Source organism: Gambusia affinis, linkage group LG22, assembly GCF_019740435.1.
Source record: "Gambusia affinis linkage group LG22, SWU_Gaff_1.0, whole genome shotgun sequence".
NCBI classification, from domain to species: domain Eukaryota; kingdom Metazoa; phylum Chordata; class Actinopteri; order Cyprinodontiformes; family Poeciliidae; genus Gambusia; species Gambusia affinis.
Genome location: NC_057889.1, coordinates 10,617,862 through 10,643,026, shown reverse-complemented (window position 1 = coordinate 10,643,026; position 25,165 = coordinate 10,617,862). Strand labels below are relative to the sequence as shown.

At 37.2% G+C, this 25,165-nt stretch overlaps 1 protein-coding gene across 3 annotated transcripts in view; it reads right to left on the bottom strand.

Annotated features, from left to right (window-relative positions):
* The window catches only part of wasf1 (WASP family member 1), a 56,106-nt gene that overhangs the window by 22,937 nt on the left and 8,004 nt on the right, over positions 1–25,165 (bottom strand). For all 3 annotated transcript variants that reach the window (XM_044106539.1, XM_044106540.1, XM_044106541.1), the window contains exons 2-3: positions 10,577–10,731; positions 8,178–8,312 (exon numbers count right to left, since the gene is read on the bottom strand). In XM_044106539.1, coding sequence (XP_043962474.1) covers positions 8,178–8,312; positions 10,577–10,709 — 268 coding nt within the window. In that variant the 5' untranslated portion in view covers positions 10,710–10,731. The remainder of the gene's footprint in view (positions 1–8,177; positions 8,313–10,576; positions 10,732–25,165) is intronic.

Sequence of the window (25,165 nt, the reverse complement as noted above, 5' to 3'; positions counted from 1 at the left end):
ATGACAAAATTTTAAAAAGTTAAAGCCAGTTCAGGTTGCTCATCTGGATAACATCTGGAAAATCACTTCTGCAAACTCAGCATATTAAGTGATCAGCCACCTGAAGCACAGACATAACAGATTTAACAGTACTAGAAGTCTGGTAAATAACATGAAAAGAGTTAAAAAAAAAGATAAACAAGATTATGGAAACAGCATACAGATAGAAATCAGGAATGAGTTAGAAGGACAGAAGTATTTGTATAAATCAAAATGGAAAGTAATGTGCAAATAAATACCAGAGTATGCCTGTATACTCGTATACAAGTAAATAATTTAAATGACAAAAACAGCGAGGTACAGACTTCCCTTGGGATAAGTCTTGTAAGCTGAACATAACCAGAGGGTGGATTGGACTGAAAAGCCATTAAAACAAAAAAAAGGAAAACAGACGTAGATAGAAAACAACCACAAAAAATGAGACTTCTCATGCCTACACATAGATCTACCTGGAACACTTTGAAAGGGTAGCAGAAGACAGAAATAAAATAAAAAAAATCTATTTTAAAAGGTGGGAAAACAAACAAACAAAAAACAGGTTAATAAAAGACAAACATGCAAAACAAACAAACAAAAAACAGGTTAATAAAAGACAAACATGCTACAAGATATTCATCATAAATTTTCACTCCCTGCCCACAAATGTCCAAAATACATTCTCAGAGAGGATTTAATGCCAGGATTTCCTATGCTGTGTCTCCCACTTCTGGTGAAACAATTTTCTATGAGCTTGGTCTATATCATAGATACAGAATTTCCAGGCAGGATAAGGAGCAGAACGTTTCTGACAGGTGAGTGTTGAGAGAAGAAAGCACTGTGCACACTGCTCAGAAGGATTTAGACACTTCATGGGCTGTCACGTGGCGCAACAAGTGGGCCGAAATAAGAGACAGCAAAGAAAGAGAGCACCCAGATCTGAGATTGATGCACAATGAGGTGGCTTTAAATATTTACTGACTTACATTGAGCTCTCAGACATAGACAAATATGTTAAAAAGATATTTTACTTAGCATAAGATTTAACTCAGCTATAACCTACCTGTTTTATATGGACAACCTTTAATTGTAAGAAGAAAAGTTGGTAAGTGAGCCCAAGACAAGGATACCTCAAAGGTGACTGAGTGTATTAGTTGAATAAATTAGCTTAAGAAGCTAATTTATTCATTTACGTTTAACGTAGACAAAGGTCTTCATAAATCCAGAAGTAAAACCTGTGAAAGTTTGCGCTGGTTGAGGCAGCACCAGGTGTTCCAGCTGTCTCTGATCTCAGGATGCATCTTATCAACAAGCTGTCCTAAACAGTTTATTTCTAGCCTTTGCATCTTTCACTTTTAGACAGATACCATCTGGCTGAGACACTTCAGCTACAATGAGGTGAAGAAGTTTTTGTCACCTACCCACACCCCCCAGTTTCAATAAAAAAAAAAAAAAACTTTCCAGATATGTTTTTCCCCTGCTGTCTTCTTTCTATATACTTACTATCTCGTAGCTGTTCTAGTGCACAAACAGGCTTAACAGATAGGAAAAGTTGAAGGCCAAGTTTTACCATGCAGACACGGCTCTCTCCCCTGTTTTACTCTGATGCAAATACTGCCCTATATTTTTGCCTATTGCACACTTCCTCCTGCAACCTTGAATCGGTTCAGTCTTCAATTCAGCTTTTACTTCTTGTCTCTGTCTCTGTTTTTGCGTTTATTGCAGAGGTTGTGGTTTTATTCTAGATACACTGAATATCATAAGGTCTGCATGAAAAACTCTTAATGCATGGTGAACACAGATAAAATGAGAGTTGCAAAAGTGCAGCCCAAAAAATAAAAATAAAAATATGATCTCTCTCACTAAACTATAATATCCTATTCTACTTAGTTTATGGTTTATAAAGCCTCTCACATTATTTAACATGTTAGAAGTAAACATACGGGTGTACAGTATTTAATCATCAATTATAGAATCTTATTTTTCTTTCTAATGTGATTTTATTTTGAATATTCGAGGGCATTCCAGTTTTAGAAAATAATAAATCATAAATCAGGACATGACCACAAGGTACTTGCTTCTTTCCTAATTTTGCCCAAAGTTTTAAACAAATGAAACTCCCCTGATGAGTTTAGTAAGCTGAGACTCAGAGTTTTTACTGCTGAATTATAAATCTTATCTGAAGTTTTACATGGCTTATAGCAAATAACTGATTTTGCGCTCTCCGTCTTTTCAGTCAAAAGGAGAAACTAAGACGACACCAAATACAAATTTCTGAGATAAAATGAAACCAAAGGCCATTTTTAAAAGTATGTCAATTCAATGGAAATGACTGAATGCAGAATTAGATTAGAAGAACAGAGCTGCACATTCCAAAAAACATAAAAAAGACTGAGATGTTGTAAAAGCACCATCAGCAATGTAACAGAAGTAGAAACCATTTAACAGATAAGTACAGCAATGAACATATCCTGAAGGACTGAAAGGGAGAAATAAGACAGTAGATCAAGAAACAGTTGGAGCCCTAAGGGGCTTGGTGTAGCTTCATGGCCTTCCATAATGGCCTGCAGCCTGTCCAGTGATGTAACGGTGCTATTAAGTAGTGGATACAGGCCATTAGTTTGGCTGGCTGAAATAAGGGGGGGAAGAGTGCCTGACAGAACACAAATGGCATCCATGCAGGATGAAGGGAAAGCAGAGATCAATCAAAGATATGAGAGCAGGCTGGAGAGGACAAAAAAACAGCTAAAGGTGTGGTGAGGTAGTTTGTGGATTGAAGTCTAGGAGGGGGTGGGATCCTAAAGGACAAAGTGAGGGGTGATACTCTTTGAAAGGTCAGCAGAGAACAGAAAGTGTGCATCTGTTCTTCACATGTAACACTGGGCAGTTATAAATTATTAGGGTAGATAAAGCCCTTGTGGTTCAAGGACTGGATGAAACATTGTGGACCACGCTGTGACCTTCAATCATTTGTTAAAATGTGTTCATCAGCAGAGTAAACCCATTTCAACTGGGTGTGTCAGATCTTTGTGCTTTTTTTAATGCACTTCTAGATGCCTAGTTTTGAGCTGCTCACTCAGATTTTAATACACCCAAAGGGTGTTAAAGGATTATGTTTTATCTTGAAAAAGCTATTACTGTCAACTTACAAACAGTACTTACAGGTAGATGTCACTAAGATCGATGTCTTAGCCTCAGTAAAAGCTGACGGTTTCATCAGCGTTGTTTATACTGCAGGGCATCTCTTTGTTCAGATTGTATTTTTTTCTGCCACAGCAGTTTATTGTTACACTGTCATCCTTATAGGTGTCTAAATCAAATCACTTCAAAATAGCACTGGATATTTCACCGCACTGGCTTCCACTAATGCTGGTTTTCAGCTCTGTTTTCTCCTTGCTTTGTAATTTTTAGTTTGCTTCACCTATAGAGAAAATCCAGAACCAGATGAGGTCATTTCAAAATCAAATGCTGTAATTTTTTTGGTTTCTAATCTCTTGATTGACATCATCCCCCCCGCCCCCAATAAATAAATAAATAAATAAATAAATCACCAAATCTACATCGGAAATCTTTTTAGTAGTCATGTTTTTCAGAATAAAGAATCTATCTTGAAATTTTATTATTAAATGTTTATTTAATATGTTATTAAGCTTGTTTTTATGATTCACTAAAAAAGAAGCTTAAAATACAAATATTGCACATACAACAATCTATTCATAATACTTCACAAAAGAAATAGCTTACAAACGGCTCATCTATATTTATTCAAAAAATTGTTGGCATGCAGTGATATGGTAAAAAAAAAAAAAAAAAAGGATAAGTAAGCTTTCTCTGCCAAAAAACAGTAAAATCACAGCCTGTTTGCTGAGATTTAGACATCTTTTCCTATATATTCTGCTGGTGTTATGCAACGGGTAACTACACTAACTTGAACCTCTACTTCCAATATATTTAATATGATGGAGTGATTTAGACTGCGACAGACTGGCGACCTGTCCAGGGTGTACCCCGCCTCTCGCCCGGGACGCAGCTGGAGATAGACACCAGCAACCCTCCCGACCCCATTAGGGAAGAAGGGTGTTCAGATAATGGATGGATGGAGTGATTTAGAAAACATATTGAACATAGTTTCTTTTTTTATGAATTATATAAATGGGGACCTGAATAGTTTATTTTACACTACTATATGTGAATTCTATGATTTTACAAAAGCTAGACGGTTGACAGCTTGTGCAGCAAGGTCGCTGTTCGAGACATTCACCACCAACGAGGCCTGTCATGATAGCAAATTTTGCTGAGCGATTACTTGTCTCAAAAACTATTGCGATAGACGATAATATTGTTTGAAGACCTTTGTACACTGATTTAATGGAAATTACATAATAATGCATGCGATTTCCTGCCAAAGATAGAGACACTTTATTTTCAAAAGAACACTCAACACTGGAACTGATAAAATAAACCAAACAACCATAAACAAAAATAAAATGGATTCTCAGTCTCGTGTAGTGTGTGCTGGACATTACACTAAGGAGATGAGGAAAGGAGGGTCAGTGGAAAGCAGTGGAGTTGAGCCTTTTTTCATTCATTGTCATCAACAAAAAGAGAAAAAGGCTGTAAGAGACGATAAAGCCGATAATTAAAACGACGTCTATAGTTTTAATTTATTGTACGATTAATTGATTTATCGTTTATTGCGACAGGCCTAGTTGATTTTTTTCAGAGCCATTTTTTATTTTGAAGTGTTGTTTGTGTGAAACACAACAAAACTTATTGAGTTTGAGACTTTCTTAATAAGATCACAACCGATGTGTGTCTGTTTTCAAAGTGGGGTTTGCAAAAATAGTTCTTATAGTTTTTAGTAAAGCAGTACAAACCAATACCAAAGGGACATTTTACAGAAGTGTATTTAACTGGAAATGCATTTCTGCAACATGTATCTTAAGAAATTCAAGACAGATAAACATCGTCTACATTTTAGCCAGAAGTTACTTCTACATTTGTTAACATGTTTTCTAGATAAAGCATAACACATCACTGTTTTTGTTTGCTACACATAAGACTTCAACAATACTTCAAAAACACTTTATCTTTCTATTGACCAGTTTGGGGATTGAACCACTTACCTCAGCATTATTAGCGCCACACCTCGTCCAGCTGAGCTAACCTAAGCCCAACAGAGTTTTCCTAAATACATGGTAACTCACAACTCAGCAGTTTTAAAGTGGTAATCTAAGCTTTCACAGCTGCAAAGAACTTTGTAAGACTTGCAGCATGTTCATCTATAAAACAGCCATTGTGTGCTCCAGTCTCCTCCATCCTATACCTGACCCCCATCTTCATCCCTCCAGGTCCCTGATTTATGGCCCCATTCTGCTTGCACCAATTCTCCTTCACCCCTCCACTCATGGCAACCACAAAGCCACACAGACAATTACAAGGCGAGTCTTACAGTAAGAGCACCCACTCTGACAGCGTGAGGGTAAAGAAAGGGTTGTGATAGGAGATGTTGGGTGGCAGTTACGGGAAACAACCCCTCTGGTGAACCCCTCCCACAGATGTTCATCTTTGTGTGAAATTCAGTCCACTGGAGCCACACTGCTGTATTGTCACTCGATTGTACAAACTCAAATAAACGAAAACAGATGAAGTGTGATTTCTTTTTTTTTTTACCCCCATTTTAAACACTTTATCAGGCCATAAAAGAATGTGAAGAAGGTTTGAGGTCTGAGCAGCAGCAAAGTCCGGAAAATTCTGCGGTACAATCCTTTTACGCTCCACTGCTTTTGCTGCAGTGCCCTGTATTAAGCACCCTTCCCTTGAACCTTCCATCTTCCTTACTGTCCTCCCTCTTGACACCCCCTCTACCCTCTCTTCTCCCACCACTCACTTAAACTGCAACTGAGCTGATTCTTATCCACAGTCTCTAAAGCCAACTCTTTAGGCAATGAAGGGGGAATAGTCAGGATTATTTATGAAGTCAGATAAAGGCACGGACCACAGGCACAGATGCAGACTCAAGCTTAAAATACAGATTTGCAACAGCACAAATCCGCCGGAGCACCGTGGCCTGATATATTTAAGTAACTGTTGCCAAAAAAATCCAAATCTCTTATTGCAACTTGATTCAAACTTACATGTGCATCCAAAATATCAAACACATCTTTTGCAGCAAACCTTGTGAGTATTTTGAGAACGTGCATTGGGGTGTTTTATTGCATCTGTACTTGACATTCAAGTACGTCAGCATGATGTGTACACTGGTACAACATTCCTCCTGCAAACCAGACTTCCAAAACTAGATGACAATTATAATTGACATCTGACATTTATATACATCATATTAAAAAAAACATACACTTCTTCACATGTTTTTTCTGGTTTAGGTTAACTGAGACTACCAAGATTATTTCAATTTGTAAAACACCAGATTAACAAATGAATATTTACTAAATTAAAAAAAAAAAAAAAACAACAACTTTCTTTAAACTCCAAAGTTTGTGACACTCCCTTGAAAACTTCAGCCAGCCACTTCACAAAAGCTTTTGCTTTTATTCAAAGGTTGATTTGCATATTTTGCATTAGAACATGTTGGTGCAGAATATGGACAGTGTGATGATTTGTTATTTCCAAATTGTTCAGAGACATGGCAACCTTAGTGGGTTTAGACATCTGAAAATAATAAATCTCCTCTACTTATTCTGCCATTTAAAAAATAGTAATTATTTTGTTAATGCCAAATGACCCTAAAACAGGAAAAGTTCAATTTAATTTAATGTAGCACAGTGAGAAAAATGCTTTGTGCTTTGTGCCCCATTCAGTTTAAACTGAATGGGGAAGAGCAAATCCCTGTGGGACTCAAAAAAAAGAAAAAAAAAAAAAGAAAGAAAGTGATACAGGCAAACGTGCACAATCTCAAACAATTCATTGCCTTTTGAAAAAGGGCTACCAAAGCCTCTGGATGCATTCAAATAGGCCACAGCCACATAGCATTTCACTGTTTGCCAGTGACAAGGAAGCAGTTAAAGTAACATTGTACAAAGCCTTAAACACACTGCAGGCCCATGGGAAATCGATACAGTGCCTTGGAGCATGCTATTACACTGCTGTGAGTCTCCCCATGTTTTGTACTGTACACTCTCTGCTGACTCTACCCGATGCTCTATCCTGTCGTTCTGCCTCTCCTCTCTCAGGATAACCTGGCTTACTTGACAGATTATTGCATTTTCTTTTTTATTGCTCACAACAAGGATCCCAAAGATCGTCTTCACACAAGGAAAACACATTTATCAAGTAAATGAGCAGCAAGTCAAACAGAAACTCGAAAGCAGTGTTTCTAACGGGAGCAAAGGTTTTACAACTATGGCAGCTTAAAAATGGTACAATTTCACAGCTACCTGTTCCTTCACCAAGAGCCTTTAAAACTTATGGCAGACTGGGGAAAACCAAAGGGAGGGAACTTTTTAATTAGGGTTTCACATATTCAAATTCTGTAAATTTTATGTTGTGAGCATTTGTATTCAAGCCCCCAACTCATACAACTTTAAAGTTAATATGAGAGTACCTGATTTAAACAGAGTCTACCAGCTTGTACTTTAATTTGACTGTAAATGCAGCTGTTCTATGAACTGATCATCAGACGCAGGAACATGGAGATCAGGGAGAAAGCTGCGTAACAAGAAGCTCCTGGTAAAGTTTGCTACAAGCCATTTAGGAGAGACGAAACCAAGTTAGATGTAACCAAACTGAAAAAACATTGGGCTGCATTCAAATCCATCATGAGTGGTAGAAAATTAAAACTGTAACACCACTGAGGAACTTAGTGGAGACAGTATCATAATGTTGGGGTGCATTTTTTTCCAGTAAGGATAAAGAAACTAGTCAGAGTTGAACAGAAAATGGAAGAGCTAAATGCGGGGCGGTCATGGAGATAAACCAAAAAATACAACTTGAGCTATCTAGAATGGTTTTGACTCATAGGAACTGAATGTAAATGCATGCAAATCATCTGATTTTTCCCCCCCTTCATTTAACAGGTGTGCACTACCCTGCACTGGTACAAGACATAAAAGCCAAATTAAATGAAGCTTAAAAATGTGACAACGTTCAAGGGATTTCAGTAATTTTTCCAGGCTCTGTATTGAAATTGGTATGAAACTCACATTCTTCTTCTTTGGGGTCCAGTTGTGTGACGCTGATGGAGAGCCGGTCCACCCTCTCCTGCAAGGAGTTGACCCGGAAAGAGAAGGAGTGAGCTTCATTGAAAAGCTCTCCAAAAAGGTCCTCTGCATATTTACCTGCAAACACACAAGAGTAAAAGAAATCATTTCACTCTTCCAAAAGTTTCAAAATAAAATGGTTAGAAACATTATACTGGCAGATATGAGCAGTTATTTAGTGTGGGAGGCGACTGCTTGTTGTCTAAACCAATATCTAGCATTCTCTCTATTGCTTAAAGTAAATCATTTTGCTTTTGTAGAACATTTTTGCTTAAATGTAACTGTCAGTTATGGTTACTGTCAACTGACTCTGGAGACCTTGGTAGTTTGCAACACGTACTGCAGATCTGTTGGTAAGACAACTCAAATGCTTTTGTCAAACACAATCAAAGCAAGCCATGCTGCTCTTCTTCTGTCTGAGCCTTTTACTGAGATTTGAAGAAACAAAGTGATGACTGGGTGTCTCTGTAGTAGTGCAGGCCAACTTCGAATGTTTGGAGCTGTGCGATGTAGATAGGTTGGTTAAACAACAGTGTGCCTGTAGGTGTCTTCTCTGTAAAATAAAGACCTTCCTTTACTGAAGTGCATTGGAATGGGAGTAAGTCCATTAATCATCACATTTTGTTTCCATAGTACCACACCGCCAGTATAAAATGTCATATCACCAGTACTCCATTTAAAGTTAACCTCTAAGCTCAAAACTTACTGACTGCTATGTTGGGTATTATGTATTTTGTTCTTAAAAATATGTATGGATTCTCTCAATACTGTGTGTGCAGGATGAAAAAGTTAACCTCTAACCTCTCTATATATACAAACTTCTAGAAAAGGAGGGATGAATTTTAAAGAGTCTGGGATCTTTAATCTCAGTTGAATTTTTGATGTGGCAAATAAAATATGTTTGTAGTATTTAATTTTTGAAAATAATAATATAAAAAGACGAGCGTGAACAGAAAAATACTAATTGTATAACTATGTCAGAAGAAAAACGTTGCAAACTTTTCACCATACCTTTTGATGCAGAAATTTAACGTTTGGTTACATTGTTATTTTATTTAAATTATAATATTTTATTTATATTTCTCAATTGAAAAGCTGTACTTACCTTCTGGCCAACTACTCATTCATTATTTGCATATTAAATTCAGATCTGGGAATGATACCAAGGGATGGGCAACATTTTACTTTATGTTATATGCAGAAGAAATGTGAAAAAAATCACTCATACTAAAAACAACAATAACAAGAAACTATTTAATTACTTTTGCAAACCCCAAAAGCCAGAAGTTTGGGAGTACTGCTCATTATTTTGCCGTTTCAAACAGTTTTCCACAGTAGCTCTCATGACAGGGAAAATAATTTTATTTTATTTTATTTTTTGAAAATATGATTGATTGCATTCATTACTGCATACTATTGTTGTACTGCTTAATGTAATTCCTGTAGTGAAGAAGCAAATGGGATAATTTGTCATTTTTAGTGCAAATCTTTTGAGGCTTGGGCCATGTGCAGCAACATACATTTGTATTGAATTTTGTACTATTTCACATTCTCACTATTATCTTCATTGAAATAAATGTCATAAAACATTGGGTGGAAATAGAGTTTATTGAGTTTGAGACTTTCTTAATAAGATCACAACCAATGTGTGTCTGTTTTCAAAGTGGGGTTTGCAAAAATAGTTCTTATAGTTTTTAGTAAAGCAGTACAAACCAATACCAATAGGACATTGTACAGAAGTCTATTTCACTGAGAATGCATTTCTGCAACATGTATCTTAAGAAATTCAAGACCGATAAATATCCTATACTTTTTAAGCCAGAAGTTACTTCTACATTTGTTAACATGTTTTCTAGGTAAACCATAACACATCACTGTTTTTGTTTGTTACACATAAGACTTCACAGTTATGATTATCTCACTCATCTCTGCAGCCCAGGATTATGAATCTTGTCATAGCGATACTGAAGATGTTTAACAGAAAGTCTAATGAGAATCTGTGGGCTGGCTGCAGATCCTGCAGCCGGTTTTAAATTGGTTTGCTTGTTGGAACCTTCGACTATGTTTGCGATGCAGTTGGTAGATTATTTTGCTCATGTCTTTCTTAGAAATTGTCTGGATCAGCACGGGAACGTTTCAGGCGTTCCATTTTACATTTCTTTGCCTTTCCAAAAATGTAGTAAATAAAACTGAAGCACATTTGGAAATTAGATTTTTGCATTTTATTCAATGAGTCTTTTTTTTTCATATAACTTTCTATTACCAGTAAATCCTTCAGAACTCTGCAGTAGACGTTTTTATGCCAATATAAGGATATGTGTGTATTTATGAGTGTTACTGACTGAGGCTGCTGAGCTGGCGGATGACGTTGGCCAAGGAGATATTGGTTACACACTCCAGCTCATTCTTGATGTTCCTTGGCAATACCGTGTGGCACAGGTGCCTGGGCTCGATGGTACGCTTAACCAGCGGCATCGTTTTGCTGTGACAACACTACCTATAGGAGAGAGATGGAGATGGGGGAAGACAGGGAGAAAATCTTATTAGTGTATAAAATTGTATTCTTGATTCTGTACAAATGTAAGAATAATGTGTCACTGACACCAAGCAAGAATTTTTTTTTCACCCAGAAATAACGCACCACAGTAAAGAAAAATGATTTCATTTGTTTGCAAACCGGAAACATTCAAGTAGCTTCACTTAATTAACACAGTCTTGTGCTCATCGCTTAACATATGCAATCGGTTAACATATCACTGCACTTTGTCTGTTCACTCAGCCATGCTAATTACATTTAGCTGCATTGCAAGGTTTTCAGAATCAATTCACTTCTTTTTGCAAGAACACAAAAAAAAAAGAAACAGAGGGACAAAACAAAATATGTGTACAGAAATCAGACAACTTGAGGCAGGCACTATTCTTATCTAAACAGTCTTAATTGATTAAGAAAATACTGTGCACTAGCTGTATTTACCAATATTATTTCAACTTGCAAATGAGTACTAGTAATGATACGTTATTGGGTGTATCAAACAGTACTTGTTATATATATATATATATATATATATATATATATATATATATATATATATATATATATATATATATATATATGCAGTGCAGAATCTTGTTTTGGGGTTTCTTCATGGTTTTTAGTTTTGATCCTTTGTTATTCATGTTTTGTCTTAGTAATTCATGTAATTCATTGTTTTGCATTTTGGTCCACTTCATACACACAATATGTTATTGTTACAGATTTATCTCCAACGATTGATCTAGTGGTTTGTATTTTTAAAAGGTTTTTGCTTTGATAAAATCCTTTTATTCTTCCAATAATTACCTAAAACTTTACAGTAAGTATGTCAGACTTTGTGCCACAGTGTAACATAGATGCTGAAATAAAGAAAAACAAACCAGTGTTAGGCCTGTGCCTAAAGCTTACTGGTGTGTGTGTACAGTTAGAGCTGTGAGATCATTGTCCTCAAATGGTTGTGGATTAGGTTTCTACATAAAAATCTAAAAAATTAGAAGACATCTGCTACATTCCAAAAACAACCCAAGATCATCTTAAGTCTCCCATCAGCCACTGAAACATGCCATTCAGTACTGAAATGCTCAAACCAGCAAACTATTTTGAAGTGCCACATGATTGTGAGAAATATGTGCAATGTGACTGAAGATGAGAACAGAATGGTGATAATTAGTGGGAAGCAAAGGTGAAAAGAAAGACCAAGACAGGAGGAGAGCTAAAACATCCTCCAACACGACTCCCTCTGCGACAACAGCAGTTAATGCTTCTAATAACACAGTTTCCCTGCTGCTGGCTTGCGCTTAATTAGAGCAGGCATGTGAAATGATGTGGAGATCAGGTGTTCTGATGTAAACTTCCTCGACAGTGATCGCAGCTTTGTTAAAGCATTAATTAAGCTTTAATTGACGTTTGGTGCCTTAATATTCTGCGGTATTTTTAGTGTCGGCTCTTCTGCCAAGCAATAAACATGATTATTGACCGTATCCTAAGAAATGTAGGGCAAGAAAAGGCTATTCTCGGAAGCTGGACGGCGATAGGATGGTGACTGTGCTGAGGTGAGTCATCCTAGAGGCATCTCAGACGGGGGCCATCAGTGACAACATGCACCTCTCTGAGCTTGTGTTGAAGCCGTTAGAGTGAAATCTGTCGGCGGTATTTCTCTCTCATACAAATAAACCACAGAGTGAAATCCCTGCACCCTTTTTAAAATAGAAACATGCTCTCTATCCTTTATTTTACTTCATGCGTCTTCCAACAGTCAGCATATTACTTACACATGCATATACAGACACTCATCATCAGTGCCCCACACCACTTTTCATAACAGCCAGTGATTCCTGTGCTGTAATACAATTATTACAAGTCAGAAATAAAGCTTCAAAGTGTACTAAATCATAGTCGCAATCACTTGGTTTGTTTTTGCGGTGGTCGAGACGGTAAAAGCTTGCTGCTATTTTCTTGATATTGATCAATCCTGTGTACTTTTAAAGTGTAATTTCAATAATCAATTTTAATAGTTGGCTTAAATATCAAAGACAACAAGATTTTAAAAGGTCTCTGAACGAGTAAAACTTTGCACCCTATAATTACAGACAGTATGAAATTTTCTTTTGTTATAAGGAGTATAAAATAAAGACTTCTTGCACATATTTCTGAAAGCTTTCACCTAGCTTATTGCCATAGTCATGTAATTCCCCAGAAATCTTCCCCTTATGCAGCAAAGACAGTCAAGAATTTAAGAAATATTCTGGATGGCTTTTTTTTTTTTTTTTTTTGCCATTCATGGCTTAGCCAGCCGAAAAGTTAAGAAAAGCTAAACAGAACTGATCTGAAAACATGAAGTACTCCTGGACCAAAGCATTCGTGTTTTGTGATTTGCTCTACTGCTTGATTTTCTATTAAATCATAATGACACACAAAAAGAAAATAAGATGTAAAGATCTAAAAAACAACCTTAATCCAAATTAGGTCCTTTAAAACATTAAGCAGAGTTTATTTTCTTATTTTCCTATTACAAAGCCTTTGCAAAGATGGAAACCCAAATTAAATCTTTCAGTCATAACTATTTGTACATTCCAGATGGGCCTCCACACTAGTCAGTTTCCAAACATGTACTTAAACTCTTTGTTAGTATCCAAAAAGCTCAAGGCTTTTCTCCTGTCTGTTATCTTGATAAAGTAAACTGTTCTCCTACGCATAGGACCCAAATAGGCTTTTATTTATCGGCTATCGAGAAAATGTTACCCAAAGGTTGAGGGGATAATGATAATGATGCCCAAAACTGAACAGTAGTAGCTGAAAATGATTTGAAGGAAATCAACATAAAAAGGAAAAAAAGACATGAAATAGATCTGCAAGTGATAATGTCTTTTCTAAATGTCAGTTTTTCAAAGTCGGAGGGGCTCATTACATATAAGTATATGTGTTGGTACAGCATGTAAAAGTGACGACAGTAAAGCCTTGCTTTTTTACTTTTCTACCACAGCGAACTTGTTCGGTGTGCGATGAACAACTGCAGGACACATTTACAGCCTCAGACATACAAGCACACCTGCCTACTGAGATTTCCAAACCGAGGTTTGACATGATAGCATGTGACAGCTGTATTCTCACAGGGAAAATGATGCAGTTTTTTCTCAAAACCGATTCAAAGCTACCTACACAGCATCACAGATGTGACAGATTCTATCATAGAAGAAAACTAAAATTTTACACACGGCAAGAAGAGCAGCTCCACAAAACACAACCTCATTTAGACTTACAAAAATGAACTACAAACAGTTTCATGCAAGAGCAGAGTCATCTTATTCTTTTATGCTTGGACTAATACTTGGGAAATAGCACAGGATATTTGAAATCATCTTGAAATACGAGGTTTTCTCCACAATGATAAACACAAGATAGCACTCATTTTCTTTTGTTTATGAAGTCTTAAAACAAAGCAAAGTTATAGGCACATAAGAAAAAGGTTATATTCTAAATGTTATATATTTTGATTAAAATTTTACCTTCCACTAATTGCAATGCATCAATACAGCATTCTGCTTAGTTTTTATCAATTTTAATATGCATACAAAACAAAAAAAAAGCTCATCTTAAGTGTCTGCATGAGTTGAATAATTGGAGTGCATCAATTATTTAACATACCTGAGTTTTCCTGCTTTATTTAATTTTTCTTCTCCCATCTAACGTGTGGACTAGCCTTGCTCCTTTCTTTTCTGCTCTGTTACTACTTTTATGACCCATTCATCTTTGGTGGTGCTTCCCACTGTCACCAATCACCATGGTAACGGCTGCAGTGGGATGTCACAAGTCACTTTATATCGTCCCAAAAGACACATAGGCAAAAATGAGGCTATAGGCAGTAAGGGGGGGAGCAAGAGTGGGAATGAAAGAGTGGGCTAAGCTTGGAGTCAAACATCAGAACTGAGATGGTGAGTGGAATGAATACAATATGAGAAAGCAAATAAGGGACAAATCAGGGATTGCTTGTCTATTGTGTGCAAACACAAAGCAGGATGAGGGATGGCGCGTGCCAGAGTGGGGGTAGATCATTGCACTCTGGACAATATGTCCTACTAGAAGCTTTAATGAATCCTAAGAGAATATTGTCTCACTCACAATGCAACTTCAAACCACGCACAATGGTAGAGGTCAAGCATCTTTTATCAAGATGGAACAGCTGACATGTAAAACTATCATTTTTTTTAGTTTGTTTAGCATTGTTATTTTGTAAGAACATAAATGACATGTACACATAATAAATGTGTTACAGCACTACAAAGAAAATCATCTTTCCAATGCTAAAACAGTTTTTGACCTTACGGGGTGGTATTGTGCATTTTCCAGGCATACAGTGTAATGTCATAGCACAATTCAGTAACCTTTACTTTCACTTGTTATTAAAATTATGTATGAATCAAACACGACTTATACATGGCCTCCATTTAAGAAGCTCCTACTCTTTGATGCTCTGCCCTCAGCATGTCATCACAACAACGCTCTTCCATTAAGCCATTTACAACTGGTCTTATGAGCATTAGACTGAGTAATAGTTCGTATGTTAAGCTCAGCAGCATTCCACCACACCAGGATCTTACTAATCGCTGCTGCCACTTGTCTGGTGAAGCTGGTAAGGGAGGAGCGGGCAGGAGTGCTCTCCTAAATGGCTGCCAAGGCAGATCAAGGATTCCTCAAACATGAATGAAAGAATCAAAGTAACACTCCAGGTGTGTTTTTTTGACGAGGGAATAGCATTGCAACATGATGTGAAGTTTAAATTGTTTTATTTTATATGATAACCCCCATTTAAGTTTGCCATCAGTTTCTGGCTCTGTGAATAACGGATGCTGAAATCTTATGAAATTCGTGTCTGCTTTGTGAAACTTGTAGACTTTAGGCGACATAATATTTGTATTTTGAAATCTAACATTTTATGATAGTGAAAGAGAATACAAAGTATTTTGTCCCAAGTCCAAGCCAAGTCTTGAAACCTTTTCATTGAGAGGCGAGTTGAAAATCTTGTTTTTCAAGAATAAATGTACCTAGTTTATTCACAAAACTATAATTTAATACTTACAGGTAAATGCTTATTGGTATTAAACATGACCAAACTACAGTGAATTTAACTAACAACTTTTACAGTGAAAAGTTATTAGTTAAATAAATCACATTCATGGGGACATTTGTGTATTGCACTTTTCCCTAAAAGTGCAATACACAATTTCTCTCATAGGATCTAATTATTTTATAATTCATCAAAAAGACAAACTTACGAAAGCAGGGGACTGCAAATATAATATAGATCACTATGAGAAAGTGTGTCCTATCTTGCAGATGAAAATATAACAAATGTCAGTCCTTCACTGTGGAATAAATTACAACTTATATACTCATAGCTGTTTTGAAGGGAAATGGTGCTTTTTCAGACCTTTAAAAGCTCTTTCCATAGTGCTGCATGACCTCTGTAAAAGCAGCTTTGAAATCACTTTTAGGGCTCAAAAAGGGTCAATAATTGTTGCCAAAAGTCTGCATGTACATCAAAAGCCGTGAATTATTTAGCAGACACTGTGCATGTGCCTTGAAGACTTAAAAAAAAAAAAAAAAAAAGTGAAAATGGGAAAATGAATTTATAATAGCCTATCTCTGCTTTTGTTGTGATCTCCCACCGTGAAAATAGTCCCTCACAGTGTCAAACTGGCCTGAACATTGTGTGCTTTGTTCTGTGATTTTGGAAACGTAAACTACATCTGTGTACTTGTAATATTTTCCAAACCATGACTGCAGGCATAAAAAAACAGAGACATCTAATCAGAAAAACTGGCAAAACTGGAAGTGCCAGGGGCAAAGGCAAACAAGCTGGCAAAGTCAACAGGCACAGGTGGTTTAAATCAACAACAGACCTGCAGAGCTGGGTAAAAAAAAAACACTTTTACATGTAAAGAAAAAAAAGTCAAAAGTCCACCAGGAAGACAAAATTTCACTTTAGTCAAAATATTTTTTATCCTCGCAACTGGCAAATGGACACATTTTGTTGCAATTTATGAATGTACTCAGTTTGTATGCCCATTGTTATTGCCAATGAAACTGCAACAAGTTGGCATCTCCAAAACTGATGATAAAAAAGCTGTGATTTCGTTTTACAAGAATTTCAAATTTAAGTCAGGAAAAATTTCTCTCATAGGATCTAATTATTTTATAATTCATTAAAAAGACAAACTTACCAAAGCAGGGGACTGCAAATAAAACTTTAACATAGCCTCTGGGTATGAAAAGTGAGGCCAATACTACAGTGAATTAAACCTGAACTTTAGTTGATAACCAGCAGCGGGTGATTTCTTTTGACGTAATTTAGCACCTAATGGTATTGAATTTCCGAAGAAAATTACCTCCATGCTCACTTGATGCCATATTTAAAGCATTCTCCACAACGTGCCTCCAAACGTGTCACTGGAAAAAGAACCTCTGTACAATCATGAGGATTAAAGAAATCCATGATTGACAACAGTCATGGGAAAAAAATAACACAGGGCAATTTCTAATGTATTCAAAGCCAATCATTCCACAGTAAGAAATAGTTCACCAGACACACAAGTACACTTTATGATAATGTGAGGCTCTTTTTAAAACAACAAGCTTTGTTGTTTTACTATTATTTTCTACCTGCTGAGGGAAATGTACAAGTGCCGTTACAAAGCTGACACAAGTGAGTCACTGCCATCAAGTGATGAATGGACATATTATGCCACAACTATCTGTCACCTTCAACAGACATTTCATTCATTGCAAACTTAACTCAACTTTAAATTTGTTAAAATATTACTAGTGGAAACCAACTTCACCTGGAGAAAGCTGGGCACCTAATTGGCCAGATTGTAGAAAGTCTTGTGAATGTGCCTGCGACACACTAGTTTGTGTGGCCACAGGACGGGCTACAGGTTTTGTTTAATGCAGGACTCTAACCGTTTCGTGAACTTAGGATTATATCTGCAATTAGATATTTCATGGGAATTGATATTTAATTTCAAAACAAAAAAGTCCTCTGGTCAAACAAGCTTTTAGTTTTTATAAGTATGATTTTAAGGACTGTGCACCTTGCAGTCATCCCATCTTTACGTTGACCAAAAACTCCTCATCAAGTATTGGACTCTGTCGAAAGGCCAGAATTAAAGCATTTTAATGTTGTGCTAAAACAATTATCCCAAGTGTGTCAGCAAATCTACAACAAAGTGACATAAAGTAGAAAAGAAAAACCCAGCTCAGTCAAAGTCCAAACTGAAGAGATAATAATTTTTTTTCACACAGAGAAAATACATTAGAAGTGAGAGGCTTTTTGTCAACTCCACACCTAGAATTTCAACAATAAGCTTCACCTCCACCAAGATATATTTAAATAACAAATCTCATTCCCCAACACCACCTGCCATACCATAAGTCACAACGGAGCGAGCTTGCAGAGCATATCACAGCATAGACCTGTGTTTCTTCCTGCCAATTAAAATTTTGTACCAGCTGACGCCCCTTAGGGAAGTGCGATGACACCTTGCTGGCTCTCACCAGTGTAGTGCCATTAAAATTTATGTACAGACACATCAACCTCACACAAACAAACATAAACAGAGCCCACATTGGCCTAAAAATACACCTGCAGCAGTGTCAGGGTGGTCAGAGACAGCTATGCTAACTGGGTTTGCTGTTTGGGGGAACTTGTGTCAAGGCATATAAGGGTAGATAAACATTATTCTAAAATCATGCCTGCAGCCGATAGGGTCACAATGGAGAACAATCCTACTGCTTTGTTTAAGAGAAAGAAAACACATAAAACCAGTGCTGTCTCCTTTTTACCAACTTCTCACAAAAAAACCCAACAAGTCTAAATATTTCAATGAGGAATGTGAAAGAAGTGACTGTGACTCCCCACTATGATTTCCCTACTCCCTATTCTTTATATTAGTAATGAAGCTCACAATGGCAGAGTGGTGGGACACAGACCACACTGTATTTTGTAAGAAGATTGAATCACTTTAAACATTCATTTAGCAATCAGGCTTTATCCCACAGTAGATGAACGAGCCCAACTAAATATTCATGGGCATCTGTGTGGCAACATCAATGAGTAAAGTGTCTGATGAACAAACACACTCACAGAGGCTTATCTGCTGAGCACATAGAAACCCACTGGTATGAATAATGAAAGCCTGCTGCTCAATAATAAATGCCTGCATGCTTGCACTGTGCAGCTGCACTTGTTTGGTCTGTGAGGGAAATTCTATTACACTAACTCCCTTGGTGTTCGTACAGATGTGAAGGACAAAAACTTAACCCCCCTCAGACTCACCACAACAAGTAGGCAATAAGCAACAAAATAATAATAATAATAAAAAAAAACAATAATAGCAACTTTGTGACAAAATCAAATCTCCAGAAAGCAAGAAGAAAGTTACAAGTCCAACGTGCTTCGATCAGCCTGATGGTAAGATCGTGTTCATGCTAATAGTCCATATTAGGGCTTTAAAACATAATACATATTGTACAAATAAAAAACTTGAGTAATTACTAATTGCTCCTGCAGTTGAGTGAACTGCACTCACCACCGGTTATGATTTTACTAGAATATCTATTTCAGTTTTTGCCATGAAAAAATACAATTGCTCAAAGTAAAGGTGTAACAATCCATCCAGTTCATATGTAATAAGGTTCAAGATAATTACATAACAGTTTTCCCCCCAAAAGTTCAGAAATGTGAGATTAATTTCACAAGAAAAAAACACTTAAATAGAAAATAAACACTAAAATATATAATGAGCCATAAATCTGCAAGAAACAAATTACTACTTTTGAATAAAATCAGTCATTTTTTACAAGAAAAGCTAAAACTCCTCTAAGATTAATGTGGCACATGTAAGGGATGCGCATCTGGATATTTTGTGTATAAAGTGTAAGTGCTACCACTTATGCTTATATACCGTAGTTGTAGTATATCCAGACAAGTCACAGGTTCTTCCTCCCCATTTCAGTTGTGTATTCTGGATTCCGTTTGAGGTGTTAAAGACAAGTCTACACTTGGAAGGTGTTGTGTCTGACGCAGGAAGAGACCCTATATGCATCTCTTACAATCTGGAATATATTCAAAATGTAGATTTTCTAAATTAACCACTTAGACCTTATAGGACTTATGTCACATTTTGTCGCAAATATCTGACTTTATAATGTAAGTAAATTCCAGCTTTTTCCTAACAAATTTCTCAATTTAAAATGTTAGAATCACATATTATGTCTTTAATTTATTTTTTTTTACATCAGTTTTTTTTTTTGGGTAGAAATTTACTCCTTGTGAAATGACTAATAGTCTTTTGCAATACTTAATGTCCAAAATATAGTGGAATTCCCTTTTTTAAAGATAATTCAAGATTTGAAACATTTAAAACTGTGGTTTAGAAATATGCAGCACATAATTATTCAGCTCTGGGCCCTGTGCTACAAAGTAAGGTCAGACATATCCTAAATTAGGTTAAAACCTGAAATTTCTTGACCAACTTTGTTTTCTAGGTCATCTCAAAAAAAAGTTAACACTGTTTATAACACGCTTTTATGTTTTTGTCCTAGATACTGAGCAGAGTCATTTAAGAATGACAATTTACAGATGCCCAGTTACAGACTGTTCAGAAGGAAAAGAAATTAATTGCCAACTAGTGACTTGTGATGTAGATGTTTTGAAGCCGGAGCTTAGTAGCAGGACGTTTCAGCACTTTTAGGGACTTACGCGCTGCAGACATTGACAGGTTTGATATCTGGGTAAGACGAACAAGAAGTGAAGCTCGCTGAATTTGTTGGATGAATTGCACCAATTAGCCAGTGCCCAGGGCAGCTGTGCAAGCTTCTCACCGGGCGTCTCTTTAAGTTTGAGTGCACTCTCACCATAGCTCTGGATTTGTTCGTAAGTGATGGTTGTGAGAATTAAAGCTCCAGCAGAACAAAGCACCGACGGTCAGCCAAGGTGCCCTTGCTGTAAGGAGGCCTCAAGCAGAACAGCAAGCTTGAGCAGTGGGACGAAACTAAGTGGCAGTCTGGTCAAATCTAATCATGCTCCTCTAATAGGATATGCATTCAATCAAACTTCACATCTTGTGTTTTATGTACTATCAGTTACTATTAAAGCAACTTTATCAGATCAGCTGTGTATATATCACACGTAAGCAAAGAGGGGAGAATGGGGACTACGAATAGCAAATTGTAAGAAAGTCATACTCCCAACAGATTAGGAATAAAGTTCAGGATACCAGTTTTCTTAAATGAATGAACACATAGTTTTTATTGGATTACTTCTGAACACAAACAGTACCAAGCTTAAAAATAGCGTGCCTGTTTAATGACTTCATCAAATTTGCACAGTTAGGGGTCAAAAGGTCAGTTGCATGGTTTAGTAATCTTGGTTCTCGTGACCCTTCATGAGCTTCACTTTGGCTCCATTTTCTGTACCCTTAGCTATACTTAAAAATCCCACTGCATTGTAAAGTGGTACACTTGTTAAATTGAATAAATAATCCTTTGCCAAGCAATGGGGGCAAAATAAGACATCTCACTTTTTACCAGACCATTTAAGGATTGCCAATAACGTCAGTTGTTAACTTAGTCTGACAGTTTGTAGAATTGTGGTCCAGGCAGCATTTTGCCAAGCCCTGCTGTTCATCCGAGTACTGAGAGGAGAATTTTAAATCAGGGCAGACAGTTACTGAAGGTGTCTGCTCAGTTCACTTTACTTTATTTAGATGGAGACTGAGTGCTGTGAATTTAATGTCCAGAAAAATCACAGTGGAGTCAAAGTAGACTTCCTCCACACACACATATTGTCCAAACGCGTCTCGTCTCTGAAGAGGGCAGGAAGGCTGACAATGATGCAGAGTGAAGAAAAGCGTCTTGGTTGTTTTGTTTAGTTTTTTTCCTTCTCTTGTGTTTGTGTCTACAATCAACACACTGAATAGACGTAAATCCAAATTCTTCCAATAGGTATAACTGTTCTCTCTGAAGTATTCTCCTTTTTATTAGTTTGTACACATGAAAGTCCAAGTTCTTTGTTCACTATTAATTAGGACAGAAATGTGATCTTGCAAGGGCTAAAATGGACTAGTAACGGAAGAAGATGAAATCCATGGCAGCTGCATTCCTAGTCTGACAGTTTTTTGTTATCTGTGTCAGTCAGTCAGATTGACTCGTCTGCTGCCCCCTTATCACTTTACTGTTGAGAGTACAGAGGTGCCAGAGTGCCTCTGGTGTTGTCAAATACAGTAATCACCGGTCTACTACTAAGAAACCTCTAAAGCCACTTTCACAAAACACTTCCACACATGACATCCATTGCCTTTTTTCAGTCGGTGCAAGTGACTGACTTAAAGGACTCGGATGAAAAGGGGGAAGAAAAGAGTTGGTAAGAAGTCAATCTGCTACTGTTATACTTGAGACAATGGATGATTACCTAGCAGTGGCATAAAAGTTAATTTATGTAAACCGGTTTTGTAGCTTGAGCGTATTATGTATTGATGACAGATGGTCCATCCCAGAGGAATTCAAGGTGGAAATACACAGGAGACACCACAGAGTGTCACCTGATGCTTGCAAATTATTGGTATGAAAACAGTACAGGTCGCCTTAAAGTGTGTCGATGCAGGCCAAATGACTGGACTTCAGCTGTAGGTATTTTTTTTCTTTTTTTTTTCTTTAGCTGTGACAAATTAAAACAAAACCAAATTGAAAGTGACCTTGCATTGTGGGATGGTGGAAGGTGGCCCATTTTTTTTATTTTTTAAAGGAAAATAACTGAGGCAAAGTTTAACAGGGTGAAGTGGTCATCTTTATGACAATTGTGTTATTAAAGAGGCTAAACTCCTAGTTCAGTCAGATAAACTCAGTGCAAAGGCAGTCTACCTCACCATTTTCTAAATAGGTCTTGAAATCAGTCAGAGCTCATTTATTTATCATGCCATTAGTTGATTAATTCTCTGACTGAGGTAAAGAGGCAATACGCATAATTCAAGAATGGAAGCCAAGATTTTTTATATTAGGTATGCACCAGTTAATCCTTTAGAGCAGTGGTCTCCAACCTTTTTAGTACAGCGGACCGGCCCAAGCCTTCGTAAATTTCCTGCGGACCGGTGCGTGCGTTGTGAGGATCGAACGGGTCGGGGGGGGGGGAGGGGGGGGGCGCTGGGGGGGGAAACTGCGTGTGTTGTGAGGATCGAAAGGGGTGGGGGTGCGCGCGTTGTGAGCTGGCGCAAGACTCAACCCTCGGCATCCGGTGTACGATTTTCAAAATAAAAGCTCCTCCAGACTCAATATATAGAACGGACATATTTAATTATTTCTTGCACGGCCCGGTACCAATTGGTCCACGGACCGGTACCGGTCCGCGGCCCGGTGGTTGGGGACCACTGCTTTAGAGAACAGAATTGGCCTGACATTGATTAATTGGTTCTGATAGGTAATCAGCTGGGCAAATGCTCGAAAAATCTGTCTTTCCTCCAGGGCAAAAAACAGCAATAAAAAGATCAATATTAATAAAGCTGCAGAACATTCCTGTTTTCCTTATGCCTAATATATGCCCCATTTGGGATTTTTTTTATTTTTAAGCTCTAGGCAATAGCAGTTCTGATTGTTCTGTAGTTATTTAGTCCCAGTTACCCTCCAGTGAACTCAATGTAATTTTGCATTCATAAATGAAACAACAAAAGCGAACATCTTTTCAGATGTAGTTGATGTCCAACAAAGACATACTTCTAACTGCAATTTAGAACTTATTAACTTTTCCTAGAGCAGCCAGCTTTGAATGTTGAAAAGTAGAATACTTGCTGCAGACCCAAAGGTGTGAGCAGGCTACTTTGCCAGCATCCATCTTTTTTAGCGTATATATCACTCTAAAGGTGGAACACAAAATAAGAATGGTTAATGATGTTCTAATTATTTGCCATCACAAACATCTGACTCTTCAAACGACCTTTGTACACGGCTGACATCACCGTGACAGGTCAGGCATAATGCGAAAATATACATGTTGCTCCAGTCAAACCTTGATTTAATTTCAAATTCCAGCTTTTCAAATGGAATTTTGTTCAATACAGATAAGCCAGGGGTTGCATTGAGTCTGACGCATAAGACTGCTATAGCTGAAATGATAAACTATTCCAGTAATAACAGGTTTAAGCAGACTGAAGCTGCTATTAAGAGAGCTCAGTATATGAGAATGCAAATCAGTGATGCAGCCAGCAAAACTCTTAACCAGGGTGCAAAAAGAGAGTATTTCTCTAAGGTAAAAAAATAGGGAAAGCATTTTATGCTTTTGAGTAAGGTTGCATGTTATTATAAGCATGTTGTGAGGGTGATAGGACTTAGATTAAAAATTATAAGTGTAAGTATACTGTGTTAATGTATTTCTGCTTTGGGTTCACTAATGCAGACTTAAGATTAGGATTATTCTAACTGCAGACTAGTTAAGTAAATTCAAAATTTTTTATTATACAAACATTGTTTTAGTGAAAAATAGCATTTGTCTGCAGCTGCTGTAATTAACGCTGCTTTGTAGTGTGGAAATACAGTTTCTTACTCACTTCACCACAACATCTTTGAAACAGTTTCTCCAGCATGAAATAAGTGCCACCAAAATGTTGACTGGTATTTAGAGCAATAGAGTTGGAAGTATTTACCATAGTCCAAGCAGATCTTTGCAATATTGATATTTTGTAATGTGATATTGCCTTGATGATAAATTTGTGATCTGCTGTACATCCCTACACATAGCTACTTTTGACTGACTGCCATGCAAATCAGCTTATTGCATTATTCAGACTACAAGTTGCTTCTTAGATCACTGTCAGTACAATTAGCTGCAGCCTATTCAAGCTATGCTCAGTAATCGACTGCTCAGCCAGAAGTATTTAGGTTTGTAAAAACTGTACGTAGCAATCGGCTAGGTCAAGGGGACGTCAGTTCACAGGCAGACCTTTCAAAGCAGCTACACGCTGACCTCCGAGGCAATGAATCACAGTTACTCATCCACCATCTTGAGCTTGGGTCAGCAGCAAAAAATATTAAGCGGAGTACGTGTGATGTCATGCATGATATGCAAACATTCACACATGAGCGACGACACGTTGACAACGCCACACAGTGAGAGATGAAGAACAAGAAGGTGATAAGAGAGGACAGAGTCAGAGTCCCGGAGTGTGGTGGATGTATGCGAAAGAAAAACTGTGTTTTCTCTTTCTTACATAAGCCACCCTTACGGTAGCTGTGGGGATGTGCTTATAAACGAAAGAGTTATGTAAGCGACTGTTGTGTCTCAGAGCTATTCCTACAACTTGTCATGATGGACAATTTTAATCCTCATCAATTTGGTAAAAGCATTAAAAAG